The sequence below is a fragment of the Seriola aureovittata genome, chromosome 17 (assembly GCF_021018895.1).
Source record: "Seriola aureovittata isolate HTS-2021-v1 ecotype China chromosome 17, ASM2101889v1, whole genome shotgun sequence".
NCBI classification, from domain to species: domain Eukaryota; kingdom Metazoa; phylum Chordata; class Actinopteri; order Carangiformes; family Carangidae; genus Seriola; species Seriola aureovittata.
The window spans coordinates 5592198-5609042 of NC_079380.1; the positions used below are offsets into that span (position 1 = coordinate 5592198).

At 43.8% G+C, this 16845-nt stretch overlaps 1 protein-coding gene across 3 annotated transcripts; it reads left to right on the forward strand.

The window, feature by feature from the left end:
* The first annotated feature begins 67 nt into the window (after positions 1–67).
* cdk12 (cyclin-dependent kinase 12) lies at positions 68–16644 on the forward strand. 3 transcript variants are annotated; one of them, XM_056402506.1, is made up of 14 exons: positions 68–4099; positions 5322–6014; positions 7557–7736; positions 7827–7966; positions 8053–8223; positions 9362–9551; positions 10660–10716; positions 11016–11117; positions 11334–11411; positions 11510–11626; positions 11727–11858; positions 12057–12280; positions 12822–13214; positions 14872–16644. In XM_056402506.1, exons 1-14 carry the CDS (start codon positions 2919–2921, stop codon positions 15276–15278), a joined length of 4065 nt encoding a protein of 1354 aa, XP_056258481.1. In that variant the 5' UTR covers positions 68–2918; the 3' UTR covers positions 15279–16644. The 3 variants fall into 3 exon arrangements, with proteins under 3 accessions (XP_056258481.1, XP_056258479.1, XP_056258480.1); XM_056402504.1 differs by having other exon boundaries at positions 71–4099; positions 12822–13244; XM_056402505.1 differs by having other exon boundaries at positions 95–4099; positions 12057–12268; positions 12822–13244.
* The last annotated feature ends 201 nt before the right edge of the window (positions 16645–16845 follow it).

The window sequence follows — 16845 nt, forward strand, 5'->3', positions numbered from 1 at the left end:
AATAATGAGTAATTTCCACATGAAGGCTCTGTCATTTAAGTGTGGGCCAGTGCGTCCATAATGTTTGTCATCATAAGCTTAGTGTACAGAAACAACCATAGAGACGGAGGGCTTTGTGTTTTATAGCACATTTTTAATATTAATATGTATTAACTATATTCTATCATATTTATTCTCCTCAAGCAACTTTGTTTTTACTGTAGGAAACGCCACTTCCTGGTTCCTCGTTGGCCACGCCACAGTTAGACAGCAGATCCAATCAGCATCCAGAGTGCCCGCTCGTCATGCTGTGTCGTCACACCGGGAACACACACGAATGACAACAGTTCATAGCGCCTGGAATGCCACATTAAAATGTGTCAGAGGAGACTTTTGTTTTACTTTAAATGTGTTCCCCCAAGTTTCTTGCCTCACCTGTGAAAAAAATCTGAGGAACTGCATTGCTGATGTTATCTATCTATCTATCTATCTATCTATCTATCTATCTATCTATCTATCTATCTATCTATCTATCTATCTATCTATCTATCTATCTATCTATCTATCTCATTCATAATTTGTCAAACTTTGAATGTACATAATCCTGCATAAGTGAACGTCAGACATCCAAGAGAAGTAACAATGAACAAACACATTGGGATTTTATTTTCATCTATTTATGAGGTTCACCTGACATATCATACGCATATTATTGTAATCCACCCAACACCCTTTTTATTTATTAGCTTTTCCCAGAGTTATTAGAATGAGTATCCCATTATCCAGAAGTGTAATGTAGCATAGAGCCCAAGTGATACTACAGATGTGAGAACAGATGTGGTAACTTGAGTTACATATGACCTGAACTGAAGTTTGACTCCAGTTACCATTGTATTACCATGAGATTTTGTTCTCATTTTTTGAAGAACTCCATGAGCTCTACAGATGAGGCAGAGGGCCTTTGTGCACCGCAGAAGTCCAGAGATTGGGTTTGAAACTGAGTAAAAGAAGCTCTCCTGTCTGCGTTTGTGAATTTTCTTCTTAAATTGATTAGAAACTGAGTTTTGAACATCAATCAAAGCTTTTGATACTTACATATGCTGTTGGCTGGCCGACAAGTACCTTGAAAAACTGTGTGCAAGTGAAGAATTAGAGCTGTCTTAAAGGTAAAGGTTGGTCATGCCAAATATTGATTTGATATTTGTTTCTGTTTACTGCACTTTGTATTAAGTTAAGTACACAAATAGATTGATAAAAACTTGCCTATTAATGGTATTATTTTTGAAAGCATCCTCGCTTTAATATCAGCTAAAACTTTTGCACAGTACTGTATATATATTTTAGATGTAATATGCCAGTGTTTTTTTTATATTGATGCTAAGTCTGTTTCAAATGTTTCTATCAGGTCTAACACTCGGCTTGTGTCTCAAATCTAATAGATTTTTTTTGTTAAATAATAAGCAGTCATTTATGCAATATCAAGATGGATGAACCTGCTGTGGGTTTCTATTTGCAGCACATATTAACCCTACACTCTCTGTGCAATGTATATAGTTTTCTATGCTTTATGTGCAAGAATATTACCTAGCCCCAGATTTGGTGTGGAGTAAATTGATTAAACACACTATTGTACAACATATAATGACATAAGGAAGGTTATAAAACTAAACAAACTGATATAGGGGGGGCTTAAACTTATGTTGTAAGGTGTAAAGGCCCTTAAGTCAGTTGAGATTGTGATTTAGTGTTAAATATTCCTAAACATATTCTCAATTAAATTAGCTCAAATCAGCTGACACCCAGTAAACTTGGAGCTTTTGAGGGCCCTGTAGTTCTGGGACCTTCAGATAGTTGCCTGCTTTGCCTGTTTGTAATCCAGCCTTGCCTGCAGTGGCAAATATCGTCTCCTTTATTGCTGCTCAAAAATTAAAACCCACCTTTCATTTCCTGTGAGCCCAATGCTGTGTGTTTTAATTCAATCAAATGTGTCATCCGCTATTACTTGACATGTTAAACAAATGTTTTACTTGTTCATGTTGGTGCATCTTTCTCAGCATTTTGCGTCGCTGTCGCGCCACCACGAATACAGTAGGCGGGCTCTTTGTCGCGATAGGTCGTTGCTATGATACGCCCAAGACTGACAGCGCTCCCGCTTCCGGTTCATTCCGCCGTGCGCAGAAGTTGCTAGTCACAGGAGCCACAATGGCGTTTGTAGTCTCCTTCAGATAGGGCTGTGGATGATATTAAATCCACTAGCATCGCCCTAAATATAGGCCAGGTTGATTCCCAGAGCCATTGATAATAAACTGGAACATCTACTGCACACGAAAATATTATGATTTCTAATCAATATTGAATTTATAGGGGATAAAACTTACATTAAAGGGAACATGTAAACAGTACCAACCGGGTCAAGTTTTCATTTTGTTCGAGCGTCTTTTAATGAAGGCACTTGCTTGTTTCTGAATGCAAAGACCGTAATTCTATGGAATAAAAACACCTTTACTTAACTTGGCACCGGACAAGGACAGCTTTCACAAAGGGACTTTTTTCTTTTTTACGAGTCAGCTCGCTAGCTGCCGAGCATTAGCTAGCGGTGCTAGCTAAATTGAGACGGAGACGACACCACAATGCTCCGATGTTTGGTTGGGATCCTTTTCATTCACTGACCAATTCAAAGTACAAACTTTACAGCACTGGAAAACAACGGTGGCATTTTTCTGCTTTGACGAACTATGCTGGCGATCTCAATGGAATGAACTGGCGTTGAGGACTGGACGTGAGCGGCCTGGTGTGTTTATTTTGTGTATTTTCTTGCTCTGTTTCTGCTTAGTAACACATTAGTTTTGGCATTTGGAGTAGCTGCTGTTCTCTTGTGAATGAATTGCCTGGACTATCGAGGCCCAGTCGCAGGAGAGGTACCGACGCCGGCGTGAGGGATGCCTGGGTCGGACCGACACCATGGGACCAAGAGGAAGCCGGAATCTAGCATCAGCGGTGTGGCACACCAGACCCAGGCCCCGACTCATACCTCTGCGGGAGACATGACGAGCAAAGACGGCAAAGTGCAGTTAAAATCTTCAATGTCCTCTTCCTCTTCAAAACGCAAACGACATAAATCAACCAAACATAATCGGGGATCCTTGGCGGCACCGGGACCCGAAGATTTTACCCTCGGCGATACGGCGCCTCCTGGTGTCAACACGGTGAAGCCTCTGGTTGAGTACGATGATATCAGCTCCGACTCGGACACTTTCTCGGACCCACCGTCCTCCAGGCCTTCTGAGCGGGGGATCGGGGACCGACTGGAGCCCTCACCAGACTACGATAGGGACGATATCGGAAGAGAAGGTGGCGGTAGAGAGAACAGGGGGCACAGACACTCCCGGAAAAAGTCCAAGGACCCTAATAAAATTACAGAATCTGGGAATGGGGAACGTGGGTACAAGAAAAAGAGCAGCAAAGACCGTGAGAAAGGGAGTTCCGGAAAGAGCAAGGAGAAGGCTGCCTCATCAGGCTCTTCATCCAAACGCCAGGTCCAGCCAGAAGGTGACTCTAAACGCGGGGAGCTGATGCTCTCTTCCCAGGTACAGCCTGCAACCAGTGTAGGTAGCACTACTTCCTCCACATCCTCATCTCGCAGCAAGGAGAGCAGCCGCTCAGGGAAGTCTCGCAAAGACCGGCAGCAGCGGAGAGAAGGCCGAGGGGAGGGCAGCCGGACCTCCTCCCAGAGGAGCCGGGCAGACAGGAGCCATCGCAAATCCTCCAAGAGCCACAAGTCGAGCCCTAAGGGCAAGTCTTCAAGTAGGGGTAGCCCTCGCAGGAAGGGCACCACCTCTGCTCTTTCGCCCAGTCCAAGAAGAGGGGCTGGCAGTGAGAGTCCACCGGGCAGTGGGTATGGGCAGCAGGGAGATGACAGCTACTCCAGGAGGAGGGTAGCTCAGCAAAGCCCCAGCCCTTATGGGGATATGTCTCGCCGCAGCAGACAAAGATCAGACAGCCCCTATGGCAGCAGGCACCGGTCTTCCAGCTACGAGAGGGACAGCAGCCCCTATTCAAGGAGACGCTCCATGAGTCCTTATGGTACCCGCAGGTCCTCCAGCACCAGCCCCATGTCTCGGTGAGTATATGCTGTAGGGCGCTCTTAAAACCTTGAAAATCCTTTGGGTAATATGTTCTGAGAATTTAGATAGCTTTCACCCACACTCATACACTCACCTAAACAGTGGAAGTGTCGAATATCAGAGGCCACGTTGAGTGTTTCAGAGAAAAGAAGACCAATTTACCAAGAAAGCCATATCTGCTAGTATTTTTAAAAAGTCCTGACACATTGGGCTGTTAAAACTCGCAGTGCAGGTTGCTTGTGTTTGTTTAAGTGAGGCAGACCTGTTGAACATGCAGACCCCTTCTCCCTCCATTAAACTATCTGCTGTTAAAAAGGGAATCTGCAAGAGTCAGCATGTACCTGTATGTTCTCCATGTGGAAATTTTGACAAATGGGTGGGAGGGAGAGTGTGAGAAAATGTGAGGATGGAGGCACCTTCAAATCAACCCAAGTGATGGCTATTTTATATCTGCAGTACAGAATGTCAGTAAACCATGGACTCTGGTTACACCAGAGGTTAGGACAAAGCATCCCTTATCTATGCCTTTCATTTTGTACTGTAGATGTAAGCCACTTTTCTCTCAAAAAGAAAATTAAAGTATTATTATATTTATATTAATTATTATTAATTATAATTAAAATTAAAGGCAGCTTTAAAAAACAAAAAAAAAAAAAAAAACAACTGATACCTGGTGGTAATAATAAGATGTGTTAGAATGCCATGTGTAATACCATGTTCATATTTCCCCACATCATACAAAGCCTCTTAATTGTCTGTTTATTGAGATTTTTCCTTGTATGCATTATGAGACAGTGGCCTATATCTGTGTCCAAAATGGAGTCAAAGCAAATGTAAACCAGGAAATTAGTCAAAGAACCAACTGTAACACTTCAGTTAATTGTAAAGTTTAAGATCCAATCTGTCTTTCAGTTTTAAGAGCAACAGTTGTTTCACTGTTAGCTAAAATATAACTATATTAACTTCTGTTACTTTGCAAATTAAAAGGCCCGCATGTTTTGGTTTTGCATGATGATGTGATCAATAACCATTTTATTTTGTGATGGAAGAGGTTGTTTCTATGCACTCTGTTCCTTTTTAAATCATTTTCAGAAAGCAAGCAACATGTTTTATCATATTTTCTGACTTCAGGAAGATGAAGTAGAATTTATTTTATAGGAAAAATCTGTTTATGGAGTTGTTCCTGACAATTTACAAAAATGTGTTTCTTTTATTTAGACGCTCAGGCCGCTCCAGGAGTCGCTCCCCTCTGCACTACTCTTCTTCCCGTCGCTCCTCCTCTCGTTCCCGTAATAAGAGGCACACGACCTCTAGTGGAGCAGGGGCCAGTTCCCACAGCAGCCGGCCAGCTAGCCGCTCCCCTCCCTCCTCCCGCCTGCCGCTTAACTCCAGCCTAGGAGCAGAGCTGAGCCGTAGGAAGAAGGAACGCCAAGCTGCTGAGGCAGCTGCTCGTGCCAGTGGTGGTGCTTCCCCTCCTCCGTCAGCACGTAAATCTGCAGGCTCCTCCTCCTCACGGCCCACTAAAGCTGAGGCTCCACAGCCAGAAAGAGACTCGACGACAGCAGCAGAACCCCAGCCGCCGCCGCCACCACCCGCACAGCTACCCCAGGACCTTCCCATTGGTGAAGATCAAGTTACTGCGCCTTTTCACTCTTCTTCCGCCTCCTCTCCTGCACCTCCTCCCCCTCAGCCCTCTCCTCCTGTGCCACCTGGATCAGCCACCCAGATTCCACCACCACCACCTCAGGCAGAAACAAATATTCAGCCTCCAACACCCTTAACCATATCCCAGGCCAAATCTCCAGCAATCGGTCCCACACGAAGCCCCATCCGCCAGACCCCACTTCACAAGACGTCAACTCTGCCCCCCCTGCCTTTGCCACCTGTACTGCTGGGAAACACTCAGGACAGGTGAGGACCACCAACAGTGACACGCATACAGAATGACCCACAGTGCACACTAAATTAGGGCAACTTTTGCTAGCAAACAGTACAGGTGCATACATCATAAGACGCGACTCAAATAAACTCAAATCTTTGATGGTTAACAACCTGCCCACCCGTCTTTGACTGCGGCACATAAGGTCCTATTAACTTTCCTGCAACTACACACTTGGCAGCTACAGTTCTGACCTGCCACACTTGAGATTTAGTTCAAGTTGTCACACAAGAATCACGACAATGTATCAGACTTTTCCATAGAGTTTAATATTATCAGTTAATTTATATTCTGTGATTGGCACTAATTTCCCTTTGGACTTAGTGTATTTCAACTCCCGTAAGGCAAAGCTCTGTGGTGAACATTACTTATGAGAGAGTAAAACCCCTTTTCCACTGGTCAAAAAACCCACTAAGACCTGCTAACATCAGGCTTTCGTCTGCAATGTGAAAGGGTACAATCGGCACTCGCTCCAGGTCAAATGACTCTGCCGTAGTTGCAGCTTAAACTACAAACATCACAGCTACACTGTGATTGGGGGAGAAAGAGTGAGTGCAGCCCTGAAATAAGTTTCAAAAACACACGATCACAGATTGAAGTGTCTGACACTTACAGAAGCACCAATCTCGGGATGAGATGCGAGGGATCCATTTTACCAGTTTGCATGGCAGCTAGCAGCTCACTTTTTGTCCCCCTGTCTGCGTGAGTGTACTCTGGTTCTGCATTCGACAATATTGTTCTCTGCAGTTGTGTGTCTGTGTCCTTTCAGTCCAAACAGAAATGTAAACTCATTTGGCAGCGTGAAAGAAGTCAATCTCCTTTTTTAAGCGAGTTTATCCGCGTTTAAAAAAACCTGCTTATATGTGCAGGTAGGGCTGCACAAAGTAATTGATATATAATCGAAATAGCAGCAGCAGGACCTGCAATTGTTTTGATAAAAGTTAGAATATGTCACAGCACTGTTGTGCATTGTTAGCATCATAAGCGTTGTGGTGCTACAGAGAAATCATATTCTTCAGACTTAAGGGAAGCGGTTTGTTTGGTACAAGACCCAACCAAAATCGCACCATCAGTTTTTAAAATTTTCAGTAAAAATGAAAATGCAAAAACAACCATTCCAACTAAAATCGTGACTAGTATTGCAATATCTACCAGAATAATCACAATATGATTTTGCATAATGTGCAGCCCTACCTGCAGGGTATCAAAGACATCTGATAACTTAGAATCCAGTTTAGAGAAGTCAGGTGTTTGAGCAAGGTAGGCGACTCAGCTAGCCTGTCTATTGCATTGATTATAGATTATCAAGTGCAGAAAGCTCCTATCATTATATTTGCACGGTTTTCCCTGCTCAGTTGTATTACATAAAACGGTGAGCTAAGTGATAATGTGGAGATCTGGGACACGTAATCAAAGAGTGCACCTCTCCAAGTACGTATCTGATTTCTGCTTCTCGTCTTTTTCCTTAAACTATTACACTTTTGTCTAACACTCTTTTTATTTTGCACCATCAGTCCAAAGAAGTCCACCCCTCCTCAGAGGCCATCTAGGAAAGAGAAGGAGGTTCGCAGCCGGCCATCACTCATTGACCTTCCGTTACCACCCACCCTAGCCGGAAGCGAATCCTCACCCCCACAGTCCCCAATCCGCCAGGCTCCTCCGCTACCCCAGCCAGCCCTTAAGAAGAGACCAAAGTCAGTTTCATTTATTACGCACACACTTTCTGTCTCCTTTTGTTAATCCCACATCAATTCTAATCCGGTTTTCTTGTTGGTTGTTTCCAGGATTTGCTGCCCGCGATATGGTGAGCGCAAACACACCCAGAGTGACTGGGGCAAACGCTGTGTAGATAAATTCGATATCATTGGCATCATAGGGGAAGGAACCTATGGTCAAGTGTACAAGGCCAAGGACAAAGACACTGGTAAGGAGATATTATCTGGAATTTGGAAGTGGAATATTTAAATTCAGAGATCAGATGATTAACATGATTCTTCTCTAAATGCCCAGGGGAGCTGGTGGCTCTGAAGAAAGTGCGTTTAGACAATGAAAAGGAAGGGTTCCCAATCACAGCCATCAGAGAGATCAAGATCCTGCGGCAGCTCAAACACCGCAGTGTTGTCAACATGAAGGAGATTGTCACCGACAAGCAGGATGCACTTGACTTTAAAAAGGACAAAGGTAAGAGGGTGAGAAACGATCTTTCAACTGGGTAATATGGAAAGATAATAGCCAGTCTGTGGTGGTGCTGTTGCTCTTGCCTGTCTGAAACTTTCAGGCATACTGTACCTCTGGCTATAATCTATCACACATTGGAAATGTTTTCCATCAGCTGTGACAGCACTGATTCGGTTGTAGCCAGAACTGCAGCATGTCTGAAAGAAGGGTCATCACGGTGTGGGTGTTCTTCCACTGCTGTTGAGCTCAAAGCAGTGACAACCACAGGATAAATGGTTACATTAAAATGATTGAATAAAAAAAAAAGAACAGCATAAAATCACAACAATAGTTGTTGGAGCCAAAACCACGATGTTGTCCAGAAGATGCTGAAACCAAAACACTTCTTAAAACTTAATGGACAATGTGCCCTGTTCATCAATACGCCATGTGTCACTGCCCATTATTTAGTTACCATTGTTCATTTGACAGTAGACATTTTGGGGCGGTTGCATTTTGTTTTCAACTTCTACATGAAATAAAATTTCGTGTTTTATAGATTTGGTTTTATTTTGTCAAAACAACAACAAAAAAAAAGTTAAGTCATTTAAAGTTAAAACTATCAAACCTGAACTTAATTAAATTGAATTTGAGTTTGTATTTGAGTAGTTTATCTGTTTGAAAATATGAATTGAATATTGAATATTCTGATAGAGATACACACCGTACCCTAATAGTTACATTGAATTGCGGATATTGACTGTAAAATAGTCACATGGTGGTTAATTTACCACAACTGGAAAAATCTAGGTCTGTTTTATCCTTTTTTTTTTTTTTTTTTTTTTTTAACAAACACAGCTAATGTGAACATGTTTTGCAGTGACAGAAAGTATTTATGATGATAGTAGTGGAACCCTTCTGCCTCACAGAGAAAAGCAGGAAAGATGTGGAGATTTCTGTTTATCTTACTCTTAATTGCATATACCAACATACAAAAACATACATACAAGTAAAAACCAGGAGTAATGTGATTATTGCAGTTGGTTTTGGTGGCAGATAAAATCACTGTTTGCAGTGCTTCAGGAGTTTTCTGCTTCATGTGACTTAGTGATAATTTACCCTTAAATTCTAAATTTCTCAATACGTCGTCCCTCTGTCTCAGGAGCTTTTTACCTGGTGTTTGAGTACATGGACCACGACCTGATGGGCCTGCTGGAGTCGGGCCTGGTCCAGTTCTCCCATGAGCACATCCGCAGCTTCATGCGCCAGCTGATGGAGGGCTTGGACTACTGCCATAAGAACAACTTCCTACACAGAGACATCAAATGCTCCAACATACTGCTCAACAACAGGTAAGTAACACGGACACCAGGAGTAAGATGGCGTAAGGGACTTTCATGAGGAGAGTGTGTTGTGGTGTGTTTGCTGTGGCAAATGCAGCTGTTGCAGTTGAATTTTGAAATATCATTATTACCTACAGGTTGTTAAATCAACTTTTTGTTTTTGTTTACTTCTCTGCCTCTAATCCACTCAACAACTTTGTGATAATTCCTGCAGACAGTTGAAATGCAGCTGCAGTCTGTAAATACGGTAAACTCGAGTCCTAAAGCAGGCGAATGCCAACGTTAATGATCGGACTGCAATTTTTTTGAGGTGCATCAGCAGCAAAGCAAATTACAGTGCTGCTAATTTAATCGAGCGCTTCAAATAACAACAATGAAGGAGTACAGCAGGTTCTCACAGATGGTTGCTTAGTACAATTCTGCATCCAATCTGCAAATGTCACAGGACGCATGAGTGAACAGAGTTAAATGAGCTGCACAAGCTAAGATGCTAATAGGTAGAAGAAAAAAGGTTTTGCTGTTTTATGGAGCATTTAGAGCTACGCTGTGCAACTAACCCTGAATAGATGCCTGGAGTTTGGACATTTGCACTATGTAACTGCTGAGTTTGGCCAGAAGCTTTATTGTTTTGGCTTTTACCTTCTCAAAGTGCCTTGTAAGATAAGATAGTCCTTTATTAGTCCCACATTGGGGAAATCTGCAGCAAAGTGGACAGTACAAAAAACTGCAAAATGTCAACATCAAATACAAAAAACTTTAAATAAAAATAAAAAGATAACAGAGATATTGAAAAAGATATTTAAAAAGAGACAATAATAATAACATATGTACAAAGCAGATATTTAAATATACAGCATGTACGACATTTTTCAGTCAGCTATAATATCACTAAACTGATTCTGGTATCAGATTTTAGTAACCTGGATCCAGATGATCGATATCCTCACTAATAGCAAGTTTTATAATTTTGTGTTGTCCAAAAGCGAACTACTAAAATGTCTGGTTTCTTTCTTCTGTCTCAGAGTTAGATACAAGTTGTTGACAGCGGCTTGTTGCCTCATTCTTGCTGGTGTTGCTCCTAATCTCAGATTGTTGCTATCTGTGTTTCTTTGTTCAGAGGTCAGATCAAACTAGCTGACTTTGGTTTGGCCCGGCTTTACAATTCAGAGGAAAGGTAAGACGACAGTGTTTGTCATCTCTGTATATACTTGTGAATGTATGCGATATATGGAGGCCTCATCTGCTTGAGTCTGTGTAGTGAATATCAGACCTGGTTTTTAAATGTATGATTAAAAGTGTTTATGATGATTGGAGCAGTAATTAAACCTCATCATGAGCTGGACTGCCCACTAGGTGGTGCCGTCTCTACATAAGAGAGATACTAGTTAGTTGAAGCTGATATGTTTATGGGGAATAAATGCTGGGTGAATGAATGCTGACCCTCACTGCCCCCCTCTCTTTCCTTGTGCCCAGTCGGCCGTACACTAATAAAGTAATCACACTATGGTACCGACCCCCCGAACTGCTGCTGGGGGAGGAGAGGTACTCTCCAGCCATCGATGTTTGGAGCTGTGGGTGAGTGACACTCTAGCACACCTGTGTCCATTCACAGTTACTTTATTTATTCTTTTACCTATTTACTTTTTTTAATTCTATAATTTCTCCAATGTGGTGTAGATATCATGACCTCTAGCATAAACTGTATATAATTTGTAATGTAAGTTCATATATATATATATATATAAGTGTGCATTTTCTCACTACCTGCCCCGGTTATCTGTCATTGCCCAGGTGCATTTTGGGAGAGCTCTTTAAAAAGAAGCCCATCTTCCAGGCCAACCAGGAACTTCTACAGCTGGAGCTCATCAGGTAAGCTGCTCTTCCCTGAACACAACATCCCAAGTAATAATTTCAATCACATCCCTATTTTGTAACCGCCGACCCCATACCTGTGTCGTCTCCTTCAGCCGCCTGTGTGGGAGTCCCTGTCCTGCAGCCTGGCCTGACGTCATCAAACTTCCCCTCTTCAACACCATGAAACCCAAAAAGCAGTACAGACGGCAACTACGGGAGGAATTTGCCTTGTATGTTGCCATGCTGCTCTTTCCCCCGAAAGTAGCTGTGATCAACTCTTTGTCTGTTTTTGCATTTGAAAAATGTCCCCCCGCTCCTCTCTCTGCATAGTTTACCTACTCCTGCCCTGGACCTGCTGGACCGAATGCTGACCCTCGACCCTGCACGGCGCTGCACATCAGAGCAGGCTCTCCACAGTGACTTCCTTTGTGATGTGGAGCCCAGCAAGATGCCGCCGCCAGAGTTAGTAGCTCATGACCTATGGCTTCACATTATCGGGATATAAAATTCAATTAGAGCACATAAAAACAACATACTGACTTTTATTAATCTGTATAGTATTAGATATACATTAGATTTGAAGATGGTGAATAAATATTCTAAATGCACACTGTAGTCATTTTAAAAAATGTTTGGCATGTCTGCCCCCTCCGTCCCCAGTCTCCCTCACCATCAGGACTGCCATGAGCTGTGGAGTAAGAAGAGACGGCGTGCACGTCAGAGTGGTGTACCCGAGGATGTGCCTGTACCCAAAGTGCCCCGTAAAGACACGACAGGAACGTCTAGTGGAGAGAACAGTCGGCCCCAGAGCAGCCCCGCCGGAGCCCCGCCGCCCCCGCCGGGAAAACCACCCTCCACAGCCAACTTAGAGAGTGAGTTGTCAGGTAACACATAACCTCACACAAGTAGTGAGCCAGGAACACATATGGATGTAAGACACACTGGTATTAAATGTTTCTATATTCTGCTTTTCCAATACAAGGCAAATGTGGAAAGTTTGCACATTTGTATAATATTAATGGAATGAGCAGCCAAGTAGAAAATGCTCTGATACCCAGTTATATCAGTATTAGAGAGCAACAGTAGATAACAGGAAATGAAGGAAAGGGATGGAGAATGACCTGCAACACCTGGCTGGATTTGAACTGGGGATGTTGTGGTTGATGGTTGGCATCCTAACCCCAAAGCCACAGAGGCACCTCATCTTTGCAGTGTTTTCTGATTGTCCTGTAATCACTATACTTTCTTAGCAAAGCTGCATCATGTTGGCAAAGATGGGAGTGCAGTATACTGACATACAGTTGCACTGCTCGGAAGTGAGACATAATTTTGAATCATGTAGAGGAAATGTTGGTGGACCTTTTTGTTTGCACCGTATTGCTTTCTCATAGTTTGAATTCTGGCCGTGTGAATGTGTGTGTTCAGGCCTGGGAGCTGTTGCAGAGCAGCTGAACCAGACAGAGTTGGCAGTGCTGCTGAACCTCCTCCAGGGACAGACGGATCTCAGTCTACCCCAGGTAGCCCAGCTCCTCAACCTCTCCAACCCAGAGACTCTCAGCCAGTCGTTGTCTGCCCTCAGTGAGGCCTCTGACCACCAGGGGGCTCAAGAGGACCAGGCCCAGCCTGCTGCCAGGTCCCAGCCACCGGAGCCACCTCCTGAACCCCAGGAGCCGTCGCCGACATCCGGGGAGCCGCCACTCAGCCAGGAAGACCAGGCCAACCTGCTTGCTCTCATTTTGGGTCACATCATCAAGCCTCAAACCGAAGAGCAAGGCGACGAGAGCAATGGCGTCCAATCAGAGGAGGCACTAACGCGCGGTTCGTCCGCCTCTACTACTGATCGCAAGGGCAAGTCTGGGTTTAGTCTTTAGAGGGTGGAAAACGGGGGAACCAGGGTCAGGTGGAAGTCACTGGGGACAGCAAGAATGAGGAGAACAGGGCAGAGAACAAACAGAAGCTGACTGAGCTTTGGCTCTAAAGATTCCTATATACTAATCACATGTTAGACTACCTGAAGAAATCAGCAGAATGAAAAAATTCACCAAATGAATTTGGCTATTACACTTACCATGAGTCTCCCTCCCCCTCCTTTATCCCTGACATTCCTAAACACACACACTCACCATTGTCCCTTTCACCACCCGACAAACTAAAACATGCAAAAGAAAAACCTGCAAAATGTCTGTCTAGTGTTTGTCTTCATGTGACCCTGGTAACCAGTCAAAAGGTTTGGTGCACATGGGCATCTCTTTCTTGTCTACTCAATAAACCAGAAGAAAGTGTAGTTTTTATTCATTTGAGTGAAAAGAAAGGTTCACACTGTATTGTTCCCTTCCACGTTTCTCTTCCTCCTTTCTCCCTCACAGTCTTTGTTTCTGTATCTGTCCCATTTTCCACATGTTTTTTCCTTCCTCACTTCATTCTCATTATAAAGCAGGTGTCATGGATTCGTCACAGTAAAAGATGTTGCTTTAAACAGTCTGTAATGTCAGCCTTTTTATGAAGAAAGTCTAATAAATTATCAAGTGAAAAATAAATGTTTTGAATCTTTTAGACCTCACCTGCATGTGTTTCTTTTAACTTTGGTTTTGTCACACATTTTCTTTTTGTTTGTTTTCAACTGTTCACTCTGACTCAGATATTAGTTAAAAAAAAAAAATGTGATTAGCAAGTTGAATAAAACTGTTCACTCTGCTGCTGACACTGGAATGGTAACAGTCCTGTTTTCTTCTGGTTATTTATCCTGTCGAGGCCTCTGAAGCAGCCTTGTTGGCCTGCTGTAGTAGAGGGGAAAAAAAATACACTAACCTGGTTGTGCAAACTTGTCCTGCCCTTTACAATACTTAAATTCTCCTACATAAGTCACCCTTTCTGTTTATCCAGCTGTACATGCTCCTCCTAATGTTTTCTCCCACATTTTTCCTTTCATTTAAGGCAACTGCCTCTTGGTTTAGTTTCGCATCAGTGCATTTAAAAAAACGTTCCTGTATTTAATAAACACCACTTAGAATTAAACCGGTATTTTTTTCTATAATTAACACTGAGATCCACCGAGCCTGAACAGGGGCATGGTTCTATATTTTTCATAGGCCACATATAACGTTTTACCTTCTGAATATTTGTGGCATTTATTGTGCAGCATCTACACAGTGACTGTAGGTTCATGAAAGTCAACTGGTGGCAGCAGTACTGACGGATATTTCATGTAAGCCCTTATAATTGCACTAAAATGTACTTCATGCACTTAGAGCGCCCTGCTGTCCCTCTTGTGGTGAAGGAGAGAATGTCAACATGGTGTAACTCCATGTCAGGCCCGTTTGATACAAATACATTTTTACTTTCCTTAATAATTGTCAGATGTAGAAACCGAACTAAGGTTCATGTAAAGACAGTCCACATGTTGACATGAAACATGATATGCCAGATATGCCTTGATGTCTAACATGTTGTCCTCTGTCCTGTTTGGCTCCTTCAGATGGCGCAGTGTCCAAAAAGAAACGGCTTGGCGCCAACCAGGTACCTCCATCTTGTGAGCAGCGTCCACCCTCTCCACCCGGGCCACCTCCGCCTGCGCCTCACCTTCAGGCCGGTTCAGAAACCCAACCTAGCCAGGACATCAGCCCCGCCGTGGCAGCCGCGTTGCTCCAGCTCATCTCTCAGCAGGACTCGGAAGCTGGGGCCTCTCAGAGCAGCAAGGACCCCTCTCCGGCTGTGGACGCCAAGGCCCGGGGACAGCCCCCGCCGCCCTGGGTCGCAGACTCTCCGCCTAAACCTTCTGCTGCAGCTGAGGCCCCAGCAGGACTGGTGACTGCTGCTCCCACCACCGCAGCACAGTTCCCTAAGGACCAGGACCTCCGTTTTTCCCACGGAGCTGCCCGCTGACCCCAAGCCTCCCCCCCAGGGTGAGATAGACCCAGGTATCGCCCAGGTATCATGGGATGGCTCCAGCAACCCTGGCCTAAAGGGAAAGGCAGAGGGAGTGAGCAGGTAGTGAAAGCTGAAACAAAGATTGTGAAGTGAATGTCTGAAAGAAAGAGATTAAGGGTCTTTTCAGTTTTGGTCGAGAACATGGCCGCCCTCTGAACAAGCTGTCATGTGTTGTGTTGGTGGGACTGGTTGGACCTGGGGTTGGTTCTGACCTATAACAGTCCAGTTAGGGACAGTCACCACCTCCGGTCCCTTGCTCTTTCCACTCAACTGAAGGTCCTGACTTGAATGAAGTTTAGCTTCCAAATTGAGTGCCATTCAGGTGACACTCAACTTTGAAAGCAGCTGGTCTCCTTATTTCCCCCCCTTAACAAATGATTGTCGTGTCCACTGCAGTGCCCACTTTTAACAAGGTCATCAGTGCTTTGGGGAATCAAGTCATTGTCCGCTGCTCTGTGATGGAGCGGCGTCTGTGACAGATAAGCTGAAGCTGATATACTGTGTATGGGTAGATTTGAGGCTGTGAGCACACTGATAGGAACACTGGAGGACCTTGAGTTTCCCGCTGAACCTTACTTGCTGGCTAGCTCCCCTGCTTTCAGCTTGTGCCTCCTTTTGTGACCCCGCACCCCCCCCCAGCGACCCCTGAATGATCTCGGACTGGTGGGGAAGTTTGGAAGTTTCTGCTTTGGATGGCACCTACAACAGTGTACATCTGCAGGACTGCTTTTTTTTTTTTTTATCTTACGCCAAGGCTGTTCCACAATATATTCCATCTGTCATCAACCCAGCTGATCTGCGCCGCGTTCTCAGCCCACCTAAAGACTTTCCGTCTTTTACATGCAGCAAACCCCTATGTTGTAACAAACCTAAGCCTGTAGTGCTCATGTTAATGTCAGAGATATGAATTAAACCACTACATTTTGATGGACTGCTCCATGAAACACAAGCTATCCTGCTAGTCGACGTATAAAGATAGAAACATACATACACACTCAGAAACTGACTTTTACGGCTTTTTCCTGGTGGGCTCTGAAAGCCTCGTCTGCTCCTCGCCTCCCTGCAAACTTGTGCAGTAAAAGTTTTCTTTTTCTTTTTTTTCTTTTTTTTTTTTTTCTTTTTTTTGGTGCAGTTGTTTTCTACATAAAGAAAATGATACACACTTAAAAAAAAATGGTCCATGGTTCTGTTTCCATTTTTTGCTTTGGAAAACGAAGGGGAGGAGAAAATGGTTTCATGTCTGTAAAAAGGAAAAAAAAATATTTTGTAATATGTGTTTTCTTGGTTCAGTTTATTAAAGGAAGTTATGCGACCAGTTGAATCGTCTCTCCTGGCGTCTCTGAATGTTTCTACAAAGTGGCCACTAGATGGCAGGCATTCACTCGTCCACACAGTGAGCTCTCTGCAGAGGCCTGATTGAAGTTGAAGAACTGCAGCACAGGCTGAGTTGCACATCAGGTTTCTGGTATTTCTTAAGACTCTAATGATCTGGTAACTCATGTTTCCTCATTTCCATTTTTTC